Source organism: Convolutriloba macropyga, chromosome 4 (assembly GCF_964194025.1).
Source record: "Convolutriloba macropyga chromosome 4, txConMacr16.3, whole genome shotgun sequence".
NCBI lineage: Eukaryota > Metazoa > Xenacoelomorpha > Acoela > Convolutidae > Convolutriloba > Convolutriloba macropyga.
The window spans coordinates 17,642,554-17,666,184 of NC_134471.1; the positions used below are offsets into that span (position 1 = coordinate 17,642,554).

General features: G+C 35.5%; 2 protein-coding genes across 2 annotated transcripts in view; one reads left to right on the top strand and one right to left on the bottom strand.

Annotated features, from left to right (window-relative positions):
* LOC142337492 (N-alpha-acetyltransferase 16, NatA auxiliary subunit-like) overlaps positions 1-23,631 on the top strand; it is a 444,167-nt gene that overhangs the window by 39,235 nt on the left and 381,301 nt on the right. The gene's annotated exons all lie outside the window — the stretch shown is intronic.
* The window catches only part of LOC142338006 (uncharacterized), a 56,265-nt gene that overhangs the window by 10,069 nt on the left and 22,565 nt on the right, over positions 1-23,631 (bottom strand). The window contains exons 7-9 of the mRNA XM_075387639.1: positions 15,249-15,284; positions 7,404-7,598; positions 6,182-6,283 (exon numbers count right to left, since the gene is read on the bottom strand). Coding sequence (XP_075243754.1) covers positions 6,182-6,283; positions 7,404-7,598; positions 15,249-15,284 — 333 coding nt within the window. The remainder of the gene's footprint in view (positions 1-6,181; positions 6,284-7,403; positions 7,599-15,248; positions 15,285-23,631) is intronic.

Sequence of the window (23,631 nt, forward strand, 5' to 3'; positions counted from 1 at the left end):
TAAAGAAACCAAAAGCTCGCAAAACAATGGGCAAGTCGTAATAGGCTTTAAGACCAGAGCATCGGTGCAAAGACCATCTGGGGTCTAGCTCTTTGAGGAGTTTAGTCCCGTGAGCCTCAAGTCTCCTTAAAACCATCTTTCGGGACATAGCAGATCATGTGTTGTCTGGACCAAACATGTAGTGTAGTCATTCTTTATCTTTTAGCGCTGTGATCACAATTGCAACTGTGATGTTGTTTCTGTGACTATCACTACGTCTATCTTGTCTGGACCATACGCAGTATTTCCTACTACAAGACTTTCATTTCAGATACTAATTGAGCCAAATGAAAGTCTCTTGCGAACTCTAATCGAACAGAAACCCTAATCGACCCTGTCTCTCAAGGAGAGGCTACAGAGTCTAGTATCAACACCAATAAGCATTATAGATAGTAACTTAAACTTATGAGAACAAAGTTCAAGTACCGGGCATCTAAAAATGGGCTTTATGGGTTTACCACGTTTCTATTTCTGACTTTAATTTTTTTATACTGACTCTCTTCATTTTGAATTGCTTTGCTGAGCAGCTGCTGTTTACAAAGGACTTTGAGCAGAATGACAGAAGAGTGAAACTAGCCTAGAGAAGTCAATAAGATTTCACGAAAAGTGTCGAAAAAGCGGCAAAATGGGTAAAGAGAAAAAAAGTTCGACGAAGTAAAAAAACATAGCAGGACAAGTCCTGACGTACAATTCAAAGAATTTTCAAAAAACCACTAGCGAAAATTGAAAATTTGGTTGAAACAAAAACAAGGAATAGAATGAATTATGAATGGATTGGAAAACCCTTTAGAAGAAAATCCAATCCAAAAAATCGAAAAAACAGTAAAAGTCAAAGGGAAGTTGCCGTATGTGAACAAAAAACCAGTAGCGAGAAAGCGAATTTTTGTTCAAACACCGTTTTCTCACTCTACATTAAAATTAGAGCCAAAAAATTTCACGCCGCAAAACCACTCGCTTTTTCGCTCCACTTGCTGTTTCGGCGTGACCAAAATCACTACTCCAATTTGACTTCAATAATCATGAAATTGTGTGAACAGATCTTAAAAAACACAGCCGGAAGAATTCTGGAAACGACTCGAAGGAAAAAATTGCCCATACTTTCGACTACACAACTAGAACAACTATTGTGAACCCTGAACCTGCACAAACGCCATAAAAAAATTAAGGAAGAATAGAAACGGCATTCAAAAACCAATTTAACAAAAAAAACTAGAAAAAACTAATGTTTTATAAATAGTACAAGGAAACATAAAGCCGAGTGAAGTTCTTTTGCAATTAAAGAAACCAAAAGCTCGCAAAACAATGGGCAAGTCGTAATAGGCTAAGGAACTTTCAATTTTTCTGTCAATTTTCCTCAGAAAAGAATAATTTATACCAAGAAAACTTTAGCCAATTGGTATCTGAACATTCCTTAAGTAACAAGCTTCTACTCAAACCCCACTTAAAGCATTAAAACAAAAAAAAACGGAAAAAAATAATTAAATTTCGTCTAAAAATCAGCAAAACTGATCAAAAATCTCCAAATTAGCATTAAACTCAAATTAGCTACTTGAAACCTTCAATTCCTATCAAAACAAGCTTAAAACTCATAGAATATAATAATCAAACCGCATAAACATCAAAAGTTGCAAACTATTTTTAAAAGCCGCAGGTGAACAAAAAAATTTTCGCTCGCTTAGAGAAAATATTTTCAAACGTCAATTTCTCGCTCTCTCAAAAACAGCGGTATGAACAAAAACCACCCTCTTTTCGCTCCCCTCTTCACTTTTGATCAGCACCAAAATCACTCCAAATTTTTTCACGCGTTTCATTTCCCGCTTTAAAAATTACTCCAAAAAATTGAATAAACATAGCTGGCATATTGCCAGAAAATAGCCGCAATAGCTTCGTAGATCTGCAGTCTCAAACAAAAACAGTAAAAAAGACACACAAAAATTTTTTCTTTTCATTGAAGGCTGATATGGGTAAAAATGCATAGGTTTTTGCTGCCTCTAATAACCTTAGTTTTTAGCTGCTCTCTAATAACTCTCTAATAACAGCTGCTCTCTCAGAAAATTTAGAGTGACAAACACCCATTTCCATTTGACCTTCTCTTTGAATTAAAGTATATAAAAGTGAGGAAGTCATTTTTGTGAGTGAGTTAAGTCAAGTGTGACCAAAAACTTAATCACGCGAATGTACAAATGAAACTCGCTCCACTAAGAGCGAAAAATGACGTCACCCACGCAATTCAGTTGAAATTGCATGAACGAATGAAAAAAAGCAGGTTTGAAGTGGTTGTGACGTCATATGGTCGTAACAAAAATCGCAACGACGAAATAAAACAAGAGAAGGCCAATAATAGCCCCAGCTATCGCTGTGCGGCTATTAATAAAAGGACTTCTCCAATACTCCTCTTCGAGTCGTAAAAAACAAAACCCACAAACGTCGGGCGAATTGCTCTCAAATGACCGGCAAGCGGTTGACTTCATCAGCAGCGAGCCACGGTTTAGTGACCTCTGAGCGCTACGTCTTAATCTTGTTTGTGAAGTCGGAAGTCTAATGGGTCAGACGAAAAATCGGCCAAGCGAAAAATTGCATAAAAGACACAAACAGGATTAATATATTTGTTACAATTTGCTTTTGGGAGCAATTAACGATGATTCCCTAGAATGTGCCTGTTAGGTCATTTATAAAAAAAAACAATTCTACTCATTCTTGTTAATGAGGATCAGAGATGATGACATTACGCCTTATAACAGAAGCTGAAGTGCGGCATAAACAAAGAGTGAGAGAGAGAGATAAAACGGGAACAAGAGAAGGAAGGGAACCCTCCTAACCAACACAGAGAGAGAGAGAGAAAGAGAGACCGGAATATTTTCCATGATGGGATGCGAGTCTGCATCTTCTAGCCTTGTTTTCTAGCCTTGTTAATAAATGAATCTTTTGGAAAAAATCTGAAAAAGGCAAAATTAAAAAAAAGTCTTCAATTTTGCAGCAAAAAAACTCAAAACCATTTTTTGTCTTGAAAGTTCTGTCAAATAACCCATCTCCGAAACCTAAAAAGTTTCGTTGGCCAGTAACGGTCGTTAAACTCAGAAAAGCACAAAAATTTTGAAATTGCAAATTTAAAAAGAATCTTGCTAAAATTCAAGATAATAATATGTTAAGAACCATTTCATGCTCTCAGGAGATTATCCAGTATTCCTGTTTGAAGCCTGAAATAGTTTCACAGGCTCATAGAGATACAATAATTTGGAACATAAAAATTGTCCAAAAATATGAAAATTTGAAATGCAAATATTTTAAAAAAAGTGCTTAAATTCGTGATATTAAAATTTTGAAGAACATTTCATCACATCTATAAACAAAAAAGTAACATATTATAAAACACTAGAGGAAGTTCCCTGACTCTTGAGGCTAGAGAAACCTAAAAATTGACCAAAAAAAATTTAAAAATCGCAAGCTTTATTAAAAACAATTGCTAAAACTTGTAATATTAAGAAGTTGAAAATTAATCCATGACCAACAAAAATTTTCCAGTAACAAACAAACCCTAACGAAGGTATTCTGACCCTAGAGGCTTAAAAAACCTTAATAATGACTATAAATGTCAAAAAATTGAAGAAAAATTGCCGAGTTTTGACGAAAAAATCCTATAAATCGTGATGTTATAATCTGGAAAGACAATCCATTACATCTAGAAACTATACAGTAACCGATTGATAAACCGTAGAGGAGGTTCTCTGGTTCTTGAGGCTGCAAAAAACTAAAACAAACGACAAACAATTTCAAAAACTTGAAAAAAAAGCAAATATTTTAAAAATTGCTTAAATTTTTTATGCTAAAATCCTGAAAAACATTTCCTTACATATAGAAACTATGCAGTTTTTTACTGCCATACCCTGGAGGAGGTTTGTAGGCTCTTGAGGCGGGAAAACTCTACAAAATGACAAAAATTTTCAAAAAACTTGAAAAAATTGCAAGTTTTAACAAAAAATTGCTTAAATTCGTGACTTTAAAAAGTTGAAAAACTATTCCATGGCCAATAAAAACTTGTCAGTAACTTATTACAAAAACCCTTGAGAAGTTTTTTGGCTCCTGGGTCTGGAAAGACCTGAATAAGGAAAAAAGTCAAAATATTTGAAAAAATTGCACGGTTTGTCAAAAAAAATACGAAAATTCGTGATGTTAAAATGTTGAAATTTTTTTCCATTACCACTAAAAACTAAGCCGTAACCTATTATTAAAGCCTAAAGGAGGTTCCTTGACACACCTAGGGCTGAAAAAATCAAAGAATGTCAAAAATTTTCAAAAAGCTTGAAAAAAAATTGCAAAATAGTACAAATTTGCGTTTTTAGCAAGCGGTTATTCGTAAGTAGCTAGTCACGGGGGGGGGGGGGGGGGGGGGGGAATGGGCGGAAGGGTGGAGCAACACTGGGGTGGGAGGCAACAGCGCGTTGGGGGGCAATAGTGGGGGTGTCTTCAACCTCTAAGAACCGCCCTTCACACCATTAGTATAAGCATAAGTCTCCAACAGTTTGAGCTGAAACAGAGCTGAAAAGCTCTAAGAGCACTTAATGCCCGCTGGGCGCTACCTGTTTTTTCCCGTTTTTGAGGAAGAAAATTCAAAAGCGTCAGACAAAAAATCGGTCAAGCGAAAAATCGCATAAAAAACGACCGACAGGACTAATATAATTGCTACAATCTTCGTTGGAGAACAATTAAGAAGACAGCGCTACAATTCAAATTCTGTGAATTTTAAAAAAAGAGCGCTATAATAGCCGGGTGAGAAGCTGAGGCGGCTATTAACAAGGGAAGGCCAATAGCTCCGCTCAGCTATCGTACCTATTAAACATACCCGTCAGATTGCCGGAAAATAACCGCCGTTGATTCCAATAAGCATGATTGGGATTGAACGAATAGATATTGAAAAAGATTTTTGTACAAAAAAAATTTTAAGTCCGATTTGTTTTGGTGTCATTTTGTAGTTGAACATACTTCTGTTTCTTCTGAGAGGCTACAGGGGCTACTATCAATACCAATAAGCATAAGAGATGGTAACTAAGACTTATAGGAACGACGTTCAAATAGCGGGCATCTAAAATTGGGCTTTATGGGTTTATCCCGTTTCTATTTCTGACTTCAATTTTTTATACTGACTCTGTTCATTTTGAATTGCTTTGCTGAGCAACTGATGTTCAAAATCACTTTTAGCAGAATGAGAGAAGAGAGAAACTAGCCTACAGAAGTCAAAAAGATTTCACGCAAAATGTCGAAAAAGCGGCAAAATGGTAAAGCGAAATAAAGTTCGACGAAGTAAAAAACATAGCAGGACAAGTCCTGACGTACAATTCAAAGAATTTTCATTGACTAAACAGAAAAACTAGACCTAGAATGGACTATGAGTGAATTGGGAAAATCATTTAAAAAAAATCAAATACAAAATCAAAAAAAAAAACAGAAAATCTATGTCAAAATGCCGCATGTGAACAAAAAAACCACTAGCGAGAAACGAAAATTCATTTCAAATAAAAAACTAGGCCTAGAATGACTTGTGAATGGATTGGGAAAACCATTAAGAAAAAAATCCGATCCAAAAAATCGAAAAAACAGTAAAAATCAGAGTGAAATTGCCGCATGTGAACAAAAAACCACTACCGAGAAACCGAATTTTTGTTCAAACACCATTTTCTCACTCTAATTTAAAATTAGAGCGAAAAAAATTCACGCCGCAAAACCACTCGCTTTTTCGCTCCATTTCCTGTTTCGGCGTGACCAAAATCACCACTCCAATTTGACTTCAAAAATCATGAAAATGTGTGAACAGATCTTAAAAAAAAAAAGACAGCGCCCCAATACAATTCAAATTCTTTGAATTGTAAAAAATAGGAGCGCTATAATAGCCGGCTGAGAAGATGAGGGCGGCTATTAAAAACATGTTTCTCGTAACGGAGATCTTAAGTATATAGGAAAATTGTACTGAATTTGTCGCAAGTTTTGAGCAAACCTTGAACTTTGGCTTCCTTGTCTCTTCGGTCGTGAGGATTCTTTTTATCAAAAAAATTAGTTTATGATAAAAAAAATAAAATTACACTTCAATTACACTTGAAAGAACCATTTCTAAGAATGTCTTCATACTGATGATATTTGAGAGTCTTACTCGTCGTAGTGGAGTTGAGATTGGAGCATGACGAGTAGCGAGACTGTTCAGGTCCACTGTTGGTGGTCGTGAAGGGAGGTGATCCAGGTGGAGGCACAGGACCTAAAGCAAACTCAGCCAATTTTTTTCCCCAATTGGTCACAAAGGTAAAAATTTTTGTGCAATTTCACTGCTCTTACATCAATTGAAGCATATCAATACGCTCAGAGGCAGATATAGACCCACCCGACACAAAACCTTGGAAACAATTTTCAGAGAGCAGTTAAACAAAAATCTACGTTTCACGTTTTCAACTTATTACGGCGTTCGAAGTCATTTAACAATTTTGGATTTAAAAACTCTCGTTCAAAACAGCCATATCAGTAAGGCTAATGCGATTCTGGAACAGCAAAGCAATCGAGGTCCTATTTCAACGCTCTATATTCGCGTTCCCTAGTTTTGTTTAACGAGAAAATATTTGTGCATAATTTTATTTTGACACCTTGGCAAGTAAGTTTCGAAAAAGCTAGCAAAGATTCCACAAAAATTGTTCTATTTTGATACCTGTGATAAAATCGTCTTATATGTTATCGCATATCGATATTGTTGCCTGCTAGAGCACTTGATCTAGCAACTGAAAAACGATAGCAAGGCTATTATAGAACTCGTAGACTTCCACTTTCTCCTATTATTTGCTTGTCTTGAAACCAAGCACTAAAACTCAGGACTCAACAACACATAATTCGAAGTAACGAAAATCTGTTTGAAATTACTCAGAACCTCTGATATCAAAAATGAAAAATTCAATTTGAGTTCTTTTCTTGGCTCCAATTTTACAATTTTACCAATTTTGGATGTAAATTTTCCCTTAGACGTGTGGTTTCCTCCGGGTTTACTCCCTAACAAATTTGAAAGCTCGGCATTACTTCTGCTTCTCTTAAGAAGACATCAGCTGCTATTTGAGAAGAGTTACTTCATAAGATTTTCCATTCGAACTAGTTACGTTGAAAAATTAGACCCTGAAACGCCAAAACTTAACCTGAACAATCAGCGTGACAAAAATTCGACAGATCTGAAGAAAGAGCTGCCGCACTTATCTGTCCATTAATTTCTACTGCTTTGAATTTTCTTGCATATATTTCTGCAGATATTAATGTTAACTCATAGATTGAAATCGTGAGAAAGTATACTATGAATTTTAACTCAATGCTGCGGCTTAGTCCAGTAGCAATTTTCTTCTCACCAGTAATTTGCCGTCTGCTGCCATTATCAGTGACGTCACTCAAGGGAGGGGATTGAGGCATGAGTGGAGAGACAGGGGAGGAGGGAGAGGCGATAGCTGTACTGTAGGGGGGAGGGGGAGCTTCTGTCTGATTTGTGTGTCCAGCATTTTGAGTGCTACTGAGAGAGGAGGAGGCTACTGCAGTGTAAGGGGGAGCTAAAATCAAACATCATAAATAGCTTTCAAAATGCGTCTTAGCAAAGAGGCGCCATTATCAGCAATGATTCAATATCAAGAGCGACTTTTTGACAATGATAAAAGAACAACCAAAGAGCATTTAAAACATTGCTGGCAGATTGCCAGAAAATAGCTGCAATAGCTTCGTAGATCTGTCGTCTAAAAAAACAGTCTAAAAGACAGACCAAAAATATTAATCTTTTCATTAAAGGATCAGATGCTACACTTTGATTAATAATCTGTATGTCATTGTTGCCTCTATTAGCTGCACTCAAATAACCTTCATTTAGAGCGACACACTGAATTAAAGTAAAGAAGAGTCCATTTCAAAGAGAGGAAGTCATTTTTAGAGTGAGGTAAGACACGTGCGCCCAAAAACTTAATCACGCGAATGTACAAAAACTTGCCCCACTAAGAGTAAGAAATGACGCCAAGCACGCACTTCAGTGCTGAATTTGCGTGAACGAATGAACAAAAAGCAGATTTGAAGTTGCTGTGACGTCATATGATCGTAACAAAAATCTTGACGAAATAAAAAACATAACCCGAAGAATTCCGGAAACGACTCGAAGTCGTATCTTCCGAAAGAACTGGCTTTTCAAACAGCCAATATCTCCATGCAGAAGCCATCAATGCAGAGAAAACAACAGTGTTAAGTCAAAGCACAAAAAATATTGCCGAAAAATAACATGAAAAATTAAGAAATATGTAGTACAAGCAAGCATAAAAACGAAAATCGTTGTTTAATAAAACTAATTACCCAACCACAAAATATCAGCCATGATTTAATGAGCTCCGAAACAGGTCTATTTTTGAAAAAAAAAGCGAGAAAAAAATTCTGTAAAATTTCTCAAATTTTCTGTCCAATTGCATAGAAAGAAACGACATTGTAGCAAAAGAATCATGCTTCTTTTGTAGTAAATAGAGCCTACAGGCACAAGGCTTTGATTCAAAAACCAATGAACTGAATAAAAAATAACCGACTAACGTCGGGCGAAATGCTCTCAAACGACCACCGAGCAGTTGGCTTCATCAGCAGCAAGCCACGGTTTAGTGAGGCTAGTTTTATTTCTTGTTTTTGAAAATTGAAAATCAAAAAAATGAAGTAGAAAAACAACAATATATCTTTGTTAAGCAGGAAAAAAGTTACGTAGCTATCCTCCTGCATAGATTAAACGTAGAAACAGGGTTCAAAGAATGAAACAATAAAATATTTTGCTTAAAAATTTTACAAACACTTTTCAAAAATTGCAATCATGAAAAAAAAATTGCAGTTCTAAAAACTGAACGACACAAAATCTTTCAATTATTAGTAAAAGAAAACTATGAAACCCGACAGTGCACAAAAAGACTTTCCAGTAGTTAAATGAAAAAAAAACAAACAAAAAACAAAAAAAATTGGACAAAACACTGCCAAAATCGGGAAATGATGTGTAAAATTCTATAACACAACCAGCAGATTGCCGTAAAATATCCGCCGTTGACGCGCTTGATGCACATCGGGATTGAAACAAAGGGGAAAAAGAAGAGATAGATGGACCAAATTTTTTTTCTATTTTTTTTCAGTGTCAAAAGGGTTCTAATTCGACGGGGTTTCGGTTGGATTCTAAATTTAAATCCATTTTTAAATCCATTCATTGAGTGAATGCATTTAAAAACCAATCAGTTGAGACAGCGAGTGAATTAAGTCAGAAGTCAAACGTTAAAGTCGTGACTTATGTGAAACGAAAAACGTGATCAAAAGGTAAAGCTAATTATAAAAAAGAGAGCGCCTAAATAATAGCCGTTTGGGAGCCTGACAAAAATACCTCACGTTATAAAAAGGCATTTAATGCCTGAGATATCAAAGAGGAATAGACACATGCATTAATTTTTGTAAAAAAAAACTGCTTTAAGATCCGAAAGAGAAAATTTAAAAACCAAAAAAGAGTTTAAAAATTGTGAATTATGTGCTCATTTAAAACGCATTATTAGACTTTCAAAAATACTGTGATATCAATTTCAGAGGTTCACATCAAAACAACTTAAAATTAAAACTATTAAATATTATTTCCACAAACAACTTAAGTAAAAGCAAAAAAAGTGGAATAATTGGACGACAAAACTGCTAAAATGGTAATCTAAATGCGCCATTCTGTCAAAAAAGACTTGAAAGTCGAAAAGTCATTCACTGATCGAAGCGCATGATCAAAAAACTTTTCTCGCTCAGAAAAAATTAGTTCGCACGGCAATTTTACTTTCTTTCGCATTTAGGTCAAAACGCCGTCTGAACCTATGTTGTGCGCCTATTAAAAACTATTGCTTGCAGCAGCATTAAGCCTATGCACGACTTCCATAAAAAGTAGCAACATTGCTGATCTATTTAAAGAAGGAAGTACATCAACAGATGCAAAGTTAAAACAGAAGCGAATGACTTTCAATTCAAAATTTGCATCGTTGCAGTGGACCCGCTGATGAAAAATTTGCAGCAGATAGCCTTTCGCACATGTTGACAATTCGCCACTGATTTCCACAAATGTGCGTTCATATATGTGCCACATTATCACCGCACGTGTTAAAATAGTATATCTCGCCATTTAGTGAGGGGGGGGGGGGTGTGTGGTCTTTTTTATTTTTTGGATATTGGGGCGAGGGGATGTTCTTTTAGAACGCAATATTTCCATCTTCCGCATAAAAGAACACAATTTCCATCTACCACAAACACCCTAAAAACAAAACGGAATTACAAGAAACAATGCATGAAAAGTTGAACGGAGAACTTCCAGTAATTTAATATCCAGACACCAAACAGTACTACGACTGCATTATTAAACCAATTAAGCTTCACTTGAAAATATGCACAGTGCCTATATATTTACCACATGCACACTTTAATTGCTGCAGACAGAGAGAATGCAAATTCGAAAAATCGACTTCAAAATACCGATGGAAAAACGGAAAATCGTTTCACAGTAATCAAAAAAGACGCACCACAAATAACAACCAGAGACAATTTACTCTCATGGCATATTAAAAATAATCCACATACTTTGTAGCTCAACTGAGGAAAAATAATCAACACTTAGGCAATCACTGAGAATTTAAACATTTTGAGCCTAAAAACAGAAGTTAAAATTATCTTCAATTTTTGTTTTCATTGATATTTGGTTTTGGTTTCCTGTTGAACGTTTAATTTTTTAAGCTGTTGTGTCTGAGTGGGTAAATAAATATAGATGCCTTTTAAGGAAATTAAAAAAAACGTTATGAAAAAAACCTGTTTAGTAAACAGCGTCCTTGTATATTGTTTGTTGTATATAGTTAAAAACTGCCTGTCTGGTATTACTGTTCATATAGCTGAGATAATCCCATCTTAAGTTGAGACTATAAGAATAGAATACAGGGAGATTAATTGATCGTTTTCAAATAAAGAGGGTTCACATTTAAGCCTCACTTCAATTGCGCACTTAATCCCGTGACATTCTCTCCATTTTAATGCGACTTTATGCCAACATAGTCGCTTTGTTGTCAAGTCAAATACCCCACAACTATTGATTTATAACACCAACATTGTATACCAAATATAAAGAAATATCACATTTTTGAAGCTTAAAAAATACAATGCTCATTGAAATCGACAAGTATTAGCCGGCATCAGACTTCGTAAAAAATTCTTTCCCACGACAACAAGGCTAACCAGATCATTTCAGAAAAATTACTAGAAAGAATTTTTTCAAGTTCATTCTCTTCTCCCTTATAAAAACATAGCCGGCAGATTGCCGGAATAGCTGCGAAAGAATAGACCTGCGTGCCATATAATAGAGATAGAAACAGATACAGATCTAAATTTTAAAAAAAATCGACGCCGCTCAAAAAAAACTAAGCTAAAAAACATTCAGCGATAAATTAATAAAGCTTATTGAAATTCATTCCACAGAAGCCTCTTATTAGGGACCTTCACTGCACATATGAGTTCCTTTGACCTTAAACAAATTCAAATTAAACTTAAGTTTTAAAGTGCAAAAGTCATTTTATTGAGTGAGGTAAGTCACGTATGATCAAAATCTAATCACGCAAATAACCTAAAAACTTTCGCTAAAGCGAGTGATAAATGACGTCACGCGCGCAAATGCCGTTAGTGAGAGGAAGAAGTCATTCAGAAAATTTGACTTTCAGCTTTGCTGTGTGAACAAATGTAAAACGAAAAAAGAGCGTCAGACGACGAAACAAAAAACATAGCAGGACAAGTCCTGACGTACAATTCAAAGAATTTTCATTGACTTAACAAACAACTAGACCTAGAACGGACAATGAGTGAATTGGGAAAATCATTTCTAAAAAAAATCAGATGAAAAAAAACAAAAAAAACAGAAAATCAATGTCAAAATGCTGCTAGGGAGAACAAAAAAACCACTAGTGAGATATGTAATTCTGATTCTAACAAAAATTAGGTCCAGAATGAGCTGTGAATGGATTGGGAAAACTATTTAGAAAAAAACCGATCCAAAAAAATCGAAAAAACAGTAAACATACCCGGCAGATTGCCGGAAAATAGCCGCCATTGATTCCAATAAGCATGATTGGGATTGAAATCACAGAAGATAATGAAAAAGATTTTTGTACAAAAACATTTTTTTAAGTCCAATTTATTTTGATGGCATTTCGTAGTTGAACATACTTCTGTTTCTTAGAGAGAGGCTACAGGGGCTACTATCAATAACAATAAGCATTAGAGAGAGGTAACTAATATTTATAGGAACGACGTTCAAATAGCGGGCATCTAAAATTGGGCTTTATGGGTTTATCCCGTTTCTATTTCTGACTTCAATTTTTTATACTGACTCTGTTCATTTTGAATTGGTTTGCTGAGCAACTGATGTTCAAAATCACTTTTAGCAGAATGAGAGACGAGAGAAACTAGCCTAGAGAAGTCAAAAAGATTTCACGCAAAATGTTGAAAAGGCGGCAAAATGAGGTAAAGCGAAACTTTTTTTTATTCGACGAAGTAAAAAAAAATAGGAGCGCTATAATAGCCGGCTGAGAAGATGAGGGCGGCTATTAAAAATCAGAGTGAAATTGCCGCATGTGAACAAAAAACCACTAGCGAAAAAAATTCACGCCGCAAAACCACTCGCTTTTTCGCTCCATTTCCTGTTTCGGCGTGACCATAATCACCACTCCAATTTGACTTCAAAAATCATGAAAATGTGTGAACAGATCTTAAAAAAAAGACAGCGCCCCAATACAATTCAAATTCTTTGAATTGTAAAAAACCAAGAGCACCGCAATATAGCTACGCTCAGCTTACAGCTTCGCAGCTATAAAAACATTGCTTAAAAAATTTTCCAGGGTTAGACATTAAAAAATTAGACACCCCAAGAATCGTCCATTTTACCCAATGAAAAAAAGTTTCATTTCAAGAACATCAATTCAAACGCCTATACAGTTAGAAGATTGTACCCCATTTATTATCTTTGCATTAGTTTAATTTTTTAGCCCAATCATTTTGAGAAAACTAAACGTCGACGAAACCAATGAATCAGTTAACATTTGATGTCAGAAAACATAACATATTAAGGCTAGACGAATTCTTCTTAAACGAGGGCAGCCGGCTGTCTATAGCTTGCTTGAGCTAAAGGAGGCTAGTCTCACTGGGAGAGAGGGTTTCGATAAGCGAGGCAAAATTTTGCGGTTTACGAATGGCAAAAATTGTCCTTTAATCAATTAGCCTTCTCGGTGATGCGTCCACTGGACTAGTACAGCTCTAACAGCACTGCTTAAATTTGGGAACATGAGTTAGAATTACTGTTGTTGGGTTGACGTATAACAACGTACAAAATTAGCGTTTTTTTCGTTTAATATGCGACAAAATTTGAATTCACTTAACTTTTCTGTTGTAATGTTAAAGTAATAAGTAATTTGTAAGTATTTACAATACCGGACTAACATCAGTTGTATACTCCTTGATATGGTTCGTAATTCATTGTTGCTTTTTTAACCTAGTTTTCGACTTCGGTTTCCAACCGTGACTAAGAGCAATTAAATCTATAATCTGAGCGGCTATTCATCATTACATAAAATTGAACAGATTTATCCGAGTCGAAGGTATTAAAATTATCAGAATTAAAGAGCTCTTTTACTCCAAGGAAAACAACTAGAAAACTAACGACAAAAACAGCCTCTCACTCGAAAACTGAAATCGGAATGAAAAGAGTTTCAACATAAAACAAAAATTAGATTTGAGCTAATGCGATAAAAAAAAAAACCCGGAAATCCACATGAGAGAAAATTGAAAAATAGCAGTCACACTTGGCATGAAAAAATTCCCTAATGGGCTCAAATTTAGCAGTACAACAAATGCGAAAAATTCAATTAAGATACATTATCGGCCAAGCACTGCAAATCACGTTCAACATTGTTTTTATCAAAGCAATGAAAAACTACTTGTACTATAAAGCTTTAACACAGCGAGGAGGTTGTCAAAAAACAACTTATCTTCACGCAAGTACCTCCTCTCTAGATATCCCCTTTAATTTGAATCCACAAATATTTGGAATCTCTTCTGTCTCCCCCCCGCTTATTGGCCTTATATCCTTTACGCACCTCAGGCGCACGTGCTATTTTTTACATAGTAACGTGGTATATAACAACATATAATTTGTAACGGGGGGGGGGGTAAAAAATTGGGGGAGGGGGGCAAAACAGAATAGATCTAATATTTACACTTCAAAAAGCTCGCGAAACTGGTTTCATTCATTTTTTCCAATTAGCACACATGTTATGTACTGTATGAGTACATATACAGAGATATTTCTAAACATAATTTCCATTACGCTCACTGACACTTAATAGCTTAAATCGACAATCGACATCCATCTTCGTCTAGAACCCTGGGTTGAAGTTAGAAAAAAGTGCAGAATAATAAAAACCATTCGATTGTTTTTCACTTGTCAGGCTATTCGAGTCCCCCGGGCAGAAGAGGGGGTTGTGAATTGCAATGTTAAAAAGTCTTAATTGACAAAAGGTAGATTAAGCTGAAGTGTCTCCCGTCCCCGCGAACAATTCAATTCATCATTATCAACCTGCGCAACAAAGAGCGCTCAAAAAGGGAGGAGAGTCGGGGCGGGGAATTTGATGCTCTCTCTCTCTCTCTCCTTGCCATCTCTTTCTTTTTTGGCTATCACTACTTCGTTCCATTTACCATTTAGCCCTAGTCATAAGAAAGTCGCTATGAAAAATTTAATTTGGGTTAGTTGTGGTCGGAATTGTATTAGCCGTTTTACAAAAAGAGGCTAGTTTCGGATGAAATTCGGTGACAGTTGAAATTAATTTTAGTCAACATAAAAGTTAAATGTAAATGTAAAATGGCCAGCTGCATTCTGCAAGCAATCAGGGAGGACTTAATGAGTAACAGATTGAAAAACCTTCAATTTCGAAATTTTTGTTTAAAAATGTGGAATCTTAATTTTGTTTTAAAATTTCGAATTTTTGTTTTAAAATATTAAAATTTAAAAATAGAATAACGAGAAGGTTCAAGAGCGTGATGAGTAAATTTCCCGTAATCTAATTTACTTTCCAGTAATTTAATTTCTAATTAAATTTTTACCGTTCTGAAATAAACCAGGGCAATATTTTATAGTAAAACTTGTTTACCTGAAGGCGGGCAGTAATATCGGAAGTTGGAGATATCTGAAACACAGACAAACATTTATAACTGTGAAAATCAACAGACACCAGACTTTAAAGAATGCAAAAACACGCGGTCAACTTTACTTACAGCGCTTGACCATAATATTCGACACTATCTTTGTTTGTGAATTATTCCCGTGTGGTCGACAATATCTTACAAATGGAGGTATGACTTCAACCCCTTTAATTTCAGTACATTGACAAGCACCTCTAGTAAAAAAAAACAATAGTTGCAAGATTGACGGAAAATCATATTGAAACGAAAAAACACCCGCACAAATAAAACTTAGCAACATGATTTTGTCTCAAATTAAGCAACTTCGTGGACTGAAATTGATCTTACAATGATCTTAAATTGATCGACAATATCTTACAAATGGAGGTATGACTTCAACCCCTTTAATTTCAGTACATTGACAAGCACCTCTAGTAAAAAAAACAATAGTTGCAAGATTGACGGAAAATCATATTGAAACGAAAAAACACCCGCACAAATAAAACTTAGCAACATGATTTTGTCTCAAATTAAGCAACTTCGTGGACTGAAATTGATTTTAAATTGAGAAAACAATTGCTGTTTCTGTAACAGCGATTACAGAGAAATAGGTACTGTATAACATACTCTTTAACACAACAACCAGTTTTCTGGGGGGATGCACATCAAACCATGAATTTAATTCTCCACGGCGGTTTCGGTGAATCGTATACTTGAAAACTAGCAAAGCTCTTAGAGAACTGTTCCTCAATATAAAACCCTTGGGCTTTAACAGTTTATTCCGGTTCTCAATACACACGTCACGCAAATCCAATGGTCAAAATCGCTAGAACAAAAAATCGCACTGAAAAGAACATCAGTACTTATTTAATTGCTCAAACTGAACTTTAACCGAACTTAAAGACATCAACGGGTGAGTAATCAACAAAAAACGTCAACGAATGCTGGATGCGATTTGAAAGAATTTCGAACAAAAAATTTTCATTTTAAGTCTTATTTACATGGTTAAAAAAATACGCCTACTGTGGTTTCCTTAATTATGATTTAAAAACTTTAGCATCGGATAAAATTCCATTCACTTGAAGTCCTTTTTAATCAATGACTGACGTTGCGATAAACGTAATCTTAGATTCACCAATAAAGCAGTCAAAAGCTAAAAATTCGCTACAGAAACGGTCAAAAAGTCTTCGGGGAAAACTGCTTCTTCTTAATGGTTTTCAGACCTTTTCGTACAGAATTTCAAGAGAAAACTTCTGTGACTTCATCACATTAAACAAACATACACAAATGAGTTTATTGTGAAAGGAGTCGATGTTCTTGATATCGTCAATGCGGTACAGCCAGATCCTATCATTCAACGGTTGTCATGTATTTTACGACAATGTATTACAATTTTTTGATAACTGTTTCATAGCGTGTAAGATCTCACTAATTTTTTACAAGGTCTCCGCGAGTGGAGACAATCTAATTACATCTGATAAGGGTCTTTTTAAAAATTTTCTTCAACACCTACACGATACAACAAAATCAGAACCTAGCCGACAACAGAAGAAAGAATCGCTCTCGAACGACTAGTAGGAGCTCAAAGCTATTAGTCCGGTGAGGGGCCACTGAATTTACTAAGGGGCTTCAAATGACGTCATCATAAAACTGCACTAGAAAAATTACACCAATTTCGGTGCATTCATTTGACTTTTAGTAGTGAACTACCGGCAATTGAGTTCAGCTTCTGACACTTGTAAATGAGAGAGAAATTCAGATCACGCAAAAGGAAAAAGTCAAGGGCGCAAAAGTCACTCGAAAAGTGAAAACAGTCAAACGAAAACTTTGTATAAATAGACCAATACGTTTTTAATAATTTCTTCAGAAACTTCGTTCGAGAGCAATCATTGTCCTTACTTCTCAAAACTCCTGAGAATCTTCCTTTGTCGTATTCTATTGATATAACAAGCTTACTAACGTCCGATGAATTGCTCTCGAACAACAGGCAGGGGCTATTTAAATTTGAAGGTATCGAACCAGTAGGGTCATACGGAGGATCGAACCACTGACCTCCATGTTGCCATTCTGACATCTTAACCACTCAGCCACAATGCATTTGCTTTATTTTTGCTCACAATCGCTTTTACCATCCAATCGCGAACTTTATTTTAGAACGAGAGCGACTTCGATCACTCAAAAAGGAAAAACTGAAAAAAATCGCAGAAAAAATAAAGAATGTTCTAGAAAAAAGCGCAAAGACAGTCAAGCAAAAATTTTGCATAAAAAGACCAACACGTTTACAATAATTGCTTCAAACTTCGTTCCGAGAGCAATTAAAAACAAAATCTGTTTCTTCTGAACAAAATCTGAGCTTCTCACAAAAGTGTTAGTAAAAGGAACTTCCACTGTGAAACTTGCAAACAGTGAAAACTTCCACGGCTAAACAAAATGCAAACGGCTACTTTTCAATTATTGAATTCAATATTTTGCGACACTGCAAGGCCTAATGAGTCCTTCGACAATTTCGACCAGTCCAAACAAATTTACCCTCAGTTCTTTACATGTTGCAGACCACAATGACATCGAATGTTTGTAGATGAAAGTTAATAAACCCTAATTACACAGATTTTGAACCATCAACAGCCAAATAAAATAAAATACGGATCACAAAATATATCGAAAGTCAAGAAAAATGACTTGCGCTAACGTCGAGTCTATCACGTGGTTGTCACAGAGTTCATGTTCAGATTTATCCATAACAATGCTGTTTTCTTCCCAAACAGGATCTTCAAAACCAGTTTTGTCGACATTGTGAAGTATTCAAATTTCCCTATTCCAATTAAATTATTTTGAAAGATTCCTCTCAATTCTGAAGCATGCGGTAAGGTCATTATATAAACATTTTAAAACCCAATTATAAGCGCCCTCATTTTCCCTAAATTTTCCCACAATTGTTACTAAACATGGACTTGAACAATTAGGTGCCCACTTATAACCAGCTTTGATTATTACAACCTTCAACTTTTCACACGCCGACATAATTCATCAAAAATTGGAGACAAATTTGATCACTTTCTGTTGCAAAGGCTGTGTACGCAATAGAGATCAAAGAGAAATGGCGACCGGGAACAGGAAAATTAATTGAAGGAAAGTAGTATGGAGAAAGAGGGAGAGAGGACTATAGTATCCATTACAAATTTATGAACTTTAACAGTAGCTTTTATGATTTAGTGGAACATTTTTATTCACAACAACAGCTATCTACTCTCTTTAGACACAGACCATGCATTGCCACCACCACCAGCACTACCAGTAGTATCAAGCGCCACAATTGAGGTGGTCTTATCTTCTAATCTAAGAGAGCCCCGGGCTCCAAGGGAAAGAGAGAGGAACTGAATCCCTTTTTCCCTCTCTCAGGGCAGAGGAAGCCGAATTATTGATTACATTCTACAGTGCATTATTCCTCCTTAATTCGCTACTCTAAACCCCATATACAATTTACAATACCAACATATGAACGCGTACACTTTTATATACATGCATAGCTATCAACTCGAACTTCAAGTCACACATACATTTTCATTACGCAAAGAGACATTTTGAGATACTTGAGACTAACAAAAGGGCCGTTAGGCTATATCCCGGCAAATAAACAAGACATGCATTTAATTGCATTAAATCCTGTATTTGGACAACATAATAAAAAGCTCAGTCAAAATACCCAACGGCTATTTTTCTCAGCAAGTGAACATTTCCGAGGAATCCTCTATTGACGCACTCAGAAATCCTCACAACTTCTATCAAAGAAACATCAAACAATTTCCAGAAGCAAATTGACTCCTTTTAGAGCATTGATTATACAAACACACTTTTGATACAAGTGTGCTGTGTTGCTTTGAACAGTGGAAGGCTAACAGAGCCATATTCTTATTGGAATCAATGAACACAACAAACAAGAATCGATCGTTTCACAACTCACGGCTGCCTTCTGCTATTGAGTTCCGATATCGCCAGCATCCAAAAAATCAGTGGAAAAATTGTTTCTTTTTTTCGTATTCTACATTTTGAAATAATTTTACAAAAAAGCTAAACTCAACCAAAGCTGGTTTCTTAATTTTTTAAAAAGTTTTATACAGAAAGAAAGGAAAAGGTCGGTTACAATACCAGTCATCCAAAGAAAAACTCACTCATACAAAAAGAAATTACAATATATCAAAAACTGTGAACGCTCGACTTGCATCCTGGAAGTTTAGATCATTGCAATCGCAAAACATAACCGACTATCGTCGGGCAAATTGCTCTCAAACGACCGGCTGGCTTTGTCAGTACCTAGCCACTGTTTAGTGAGGCTAGCTTTAGCTTGAGTGAAGGGGCGTGAGGTTAGGTTAATATACGATTATCTCACGTCACATAACATCCGCTGAAGTGCGGCATCAACAAAAGAGTTAAGGAGAGAGTGTGTGTGTCAGAGATAAAACGTGAACGAGAAAGAGAAGGATAGAAACCCCAACCAACACACACACACACAAACACACACAGAGAGAGAGAGAGAGAGAGAGAGCTGGGAGGGAATATTTTCCCTGATGAGATTCGAATCTGCAACTTCTAGTTTTCTAGCCTTGTTAGTAATTGAATCATAGAAAAAATCTGAAAATGCAAAATTCAAAAGCCACATTTCGCAGTCAAAATGTTCAATAACATTTTTTGTCTCTGGTTTTTGTTTATGTAACCCACCTGCAAGACTTAAAAAGCTTCGTTGGCCAGTAATGATCGTTTAACTCAGATAGACAAAAATATTAGAAAATTTTAACAATTGCAAATTTTAATGAAATCCTGCTGAAATTCGTGATATTAATATCGTCAGAACCATTTAATTGACTCAAGCGACTATCCAGTATCCCTATTTCAAGCCATAAACAGTTTCGCTGGCTTATAAAGATCCATAAACTTGGAACATATTTTTTCGAAAATTTTCAAAACTAAATTTTATCAAAAAATAGCTAAAACTTGAGTCATTAAAATATTGATAACCATCCCATTAACTCTAGAAACTATGCAACAGCTTGCTATCAAACCTCGGAGGACGTCCCTGGTGCACGAAAAAATCAAAATTAAAATATTCAAAAAACTTGAAAAAATTAAAAATTTTGAAAAAAATTGCATGAATTCATGATATTAAAATCTTGAAAAACATTCCATTACATCTAGAAACTATGCAGTAACCTATGAACAAACCCTAGAGGAGGCTTCTTGACTGTTGAGACTGGAGCAACCGTAAAAGAAATGATTAAACAATTTTTAAAAAACTTGAAAATTTCGAACTTTTTTTTAAAAAAGCTGAAATTCGTAATTTAAAATCTTGAAAATCAATCCATTACATCTAGAAACTATGCAGTAACGTATTATCAAACCCTAGATAAGGTTCCTTGGCTCTTGAGGCCGGATAAACCTAAAAAATGACAAATTTGCAATTAAACTTTGAAAACTTCCACAGCCAATAAACTTTTTCAGAAACCTATCATCAAACCCTATAGAAGGTTTCCTGGCTCCTGGGGCAAGAAAAACTTGAATAATGCCAATAAATGTTAAAAAATTTGAGAAATGCCAGCTTCATCAAAGAATTGCTAAAATTCTTGATGTTAAAATGCTGAAAACCATTCCATTACCACCAGAAACTATGCAGCAACCTATTATCAAAACCTTAAGGAGGCTGTCTGATCCCTAGGGCTGAAAAACCCTGAAAATAACAATAAGTGCAAAAATTGAGAAAAGTTGCAAGTTTTGTCAAAAAATGCTAAAATTCGTGATGTTCAAATCTTGAAAAACATTTCATTACATCTATAAACTATAAATTAACCTATTATCAAGCCCTAGAGGAGGCTACTTGGCTCTTGAGGCTGGATAAAATGACCAAAAAATTTTAAAAACTTGAAATTGCAAGTTTTATCAAAAATTCGATCAAATTTGTGATATTAAAAAGTTGAAAACAATTCCACGGCCAATAAAAATTATTCAGAAAATTATTATCAGAACCATAAGGTTTTATGGCCCCTGGGTAGGGAAAAACTTGAATAATTACAATAGATGTCAAAAAAATTGAAAATACAAGTTTTGTCAAAAAATGTTAAAATTCGCAATGTTTAAAACTTGAAGCCATTCTATTACCACTAGAAACTATGCAGTAATCCATTATCAAGCAGGTTCTTCGACACCTAGGGCTGATAAAACTCAAAAAAATGACAAATTCTCAAAAAGCTTAAAAAATTGCAAAATTATGATAAATTTCCGTGTTTTTAGCGAGCGGTTGTTCGTCAGTAGCTAGCCACGAGGGGGGGGGGGTGCACCGGGGTGCTGATGGGGGCAAGCGGTCAAGCGAAAAATCGCATAAAAGACCGACAGGACTAATATAATTGCTACAAACTTCCTTTGAGAGCAATTAATAAACTGTGCCCTCAAAATGCAAGAGATTATTTTCTAAGTAAAACCACCTTCAGCTTTTTTTCCTTACAGTAAAAATAAAATTGTTTTTATCAGAACGGTTCTATAGTGGGTTTGGCTTCACCAGACGAAAATTTGTGATTTATTATGAAGCTAATTAGCACCTCAAACCTAACTTCACTAAAACCCCTGAACAAAAATGGTTTGAAGTTATCATTATCATTTTCAATGCGGGATATATTAGCAGAAAGAAGAACTCATTATAGAGGAAAGGGAAAAACTTGGATCGATAATTGAATTACAAAGTTCTGATCATGATTATTTTAGCCAACAATTCATTCTTCATATTTTTGACTGCTCATTCAAAACAATTCAGATATAGGTTTTTAAAGGCTTTCATGATATAAAAACGTATCTCCGAACAGACCTATAACATCAAAAACTTGAATACAGAAAAATTACCAAATAGAAATTTTTCCTTCAATTTTTGCAAAATGTAATTTTGCGTGTTCATCAAGAACAAAATGAACCACAGTGGACAGGAACAATTATTCGTAGAACTGACGATATAGATAGCTGTTGGATTTCTAGCTAACAATTTGGACAGAATATTTCTTTCGATGCTTGCAAAATTAATCATTGGCTCACTCATTGGTTCTATGTACTAAAGGTCCTAGTGGTCAAAGCCGCATTGCATAAGCGCTGTTCAGTTTAATACATACCCGGCAGATTGCCTGATAACAGCCACCATTGATTCCTCTAAACCCTATTGGGCTTGAAAGAATACAAAAATAGTTGTAAAAAAAACATTTTTCATGTGCAAACTAATTTAATGTCCACTTCTAAGAGCCGCCCTTCACATCATAAGTGAGAAACAGTTTTTGTGAACCGCATATTTGGAGACGAGTGAGCTGAAAGGCTCTAGAGAACTTATTGACCGCTGGGCGCTTCTTATTCGCAGAACTGGAGATATATATAGCTGTCGGCTTTCCAGTCTAAAAATTAGGACAGATTATTTCTTTCGATGCTTGCAAAATTAATCATTGGTTAACTCATTTATTGCTGGGTTCTATATACAAAAGAGCTCCTATTGGTCGAAAACCGCATTGCATAAGCGCTGTTCAGTTGAAACCACACCGGCAGATTGCCGGAAAACAGCCACCATTGATTCCTGTGACCCTATTCGGATTGAAATAAAAAAGTAATTGTAAAAAATCATTTTTCATGAGCAAAATAATTTAATGTCAATCTCTAAGAACCACCTTTTACACCATTAGTGGGAAACAGTTAGTGAACCGCGTATATGGAGACTAGTGAGACGAAAGGCTCTAAGGGAACTTAATGCCCGCTGGGAAGAACTTATTCGTGGGACTAAAGATATAGATATCTTATAGATTTCTAGTCTGCAAATTTGGATAGAATATTTCCTTCGATGCTTGGAAAATCAATCATTGGTTCAACTCATTTGTTAATTGTTTCCATATACTAAGAGGTCCTATTGGTCAAAAACCGCATTGCATAAGCGCTTTTGCAGTTAAAACCAAATCCGGCAGATTGCCGGAAAATAGCGATATTGATTCCTGTAACCCCGATTTGGATTGAAAGAACAGAAAAAAATAATTGTAAAAAAACATCAAGTGCAAACTAATTTAATGTCATTCCGTAGTTAGACATACACCTGTTTCTTAGTGAGGGGACACTGGGGCTAGTATCAAAACCAATAAGCATTAGAGATGGTACGCAAAACTTACAAGAACAAAGTTCAAGTAGCGGGCGTCTAAAATTGGGCTTCATGGGGTTTATCCCTCTTTCCAATCTTCATTTCGTTTTTATTGTTGCTCATATTAGATGGCATTGCTGAGCACCGGCAAAGCAAATTAAAATTCTTGTTAAACGAGATTAAATAGGGCCCATTTAGTAGCCCAGGCTGAG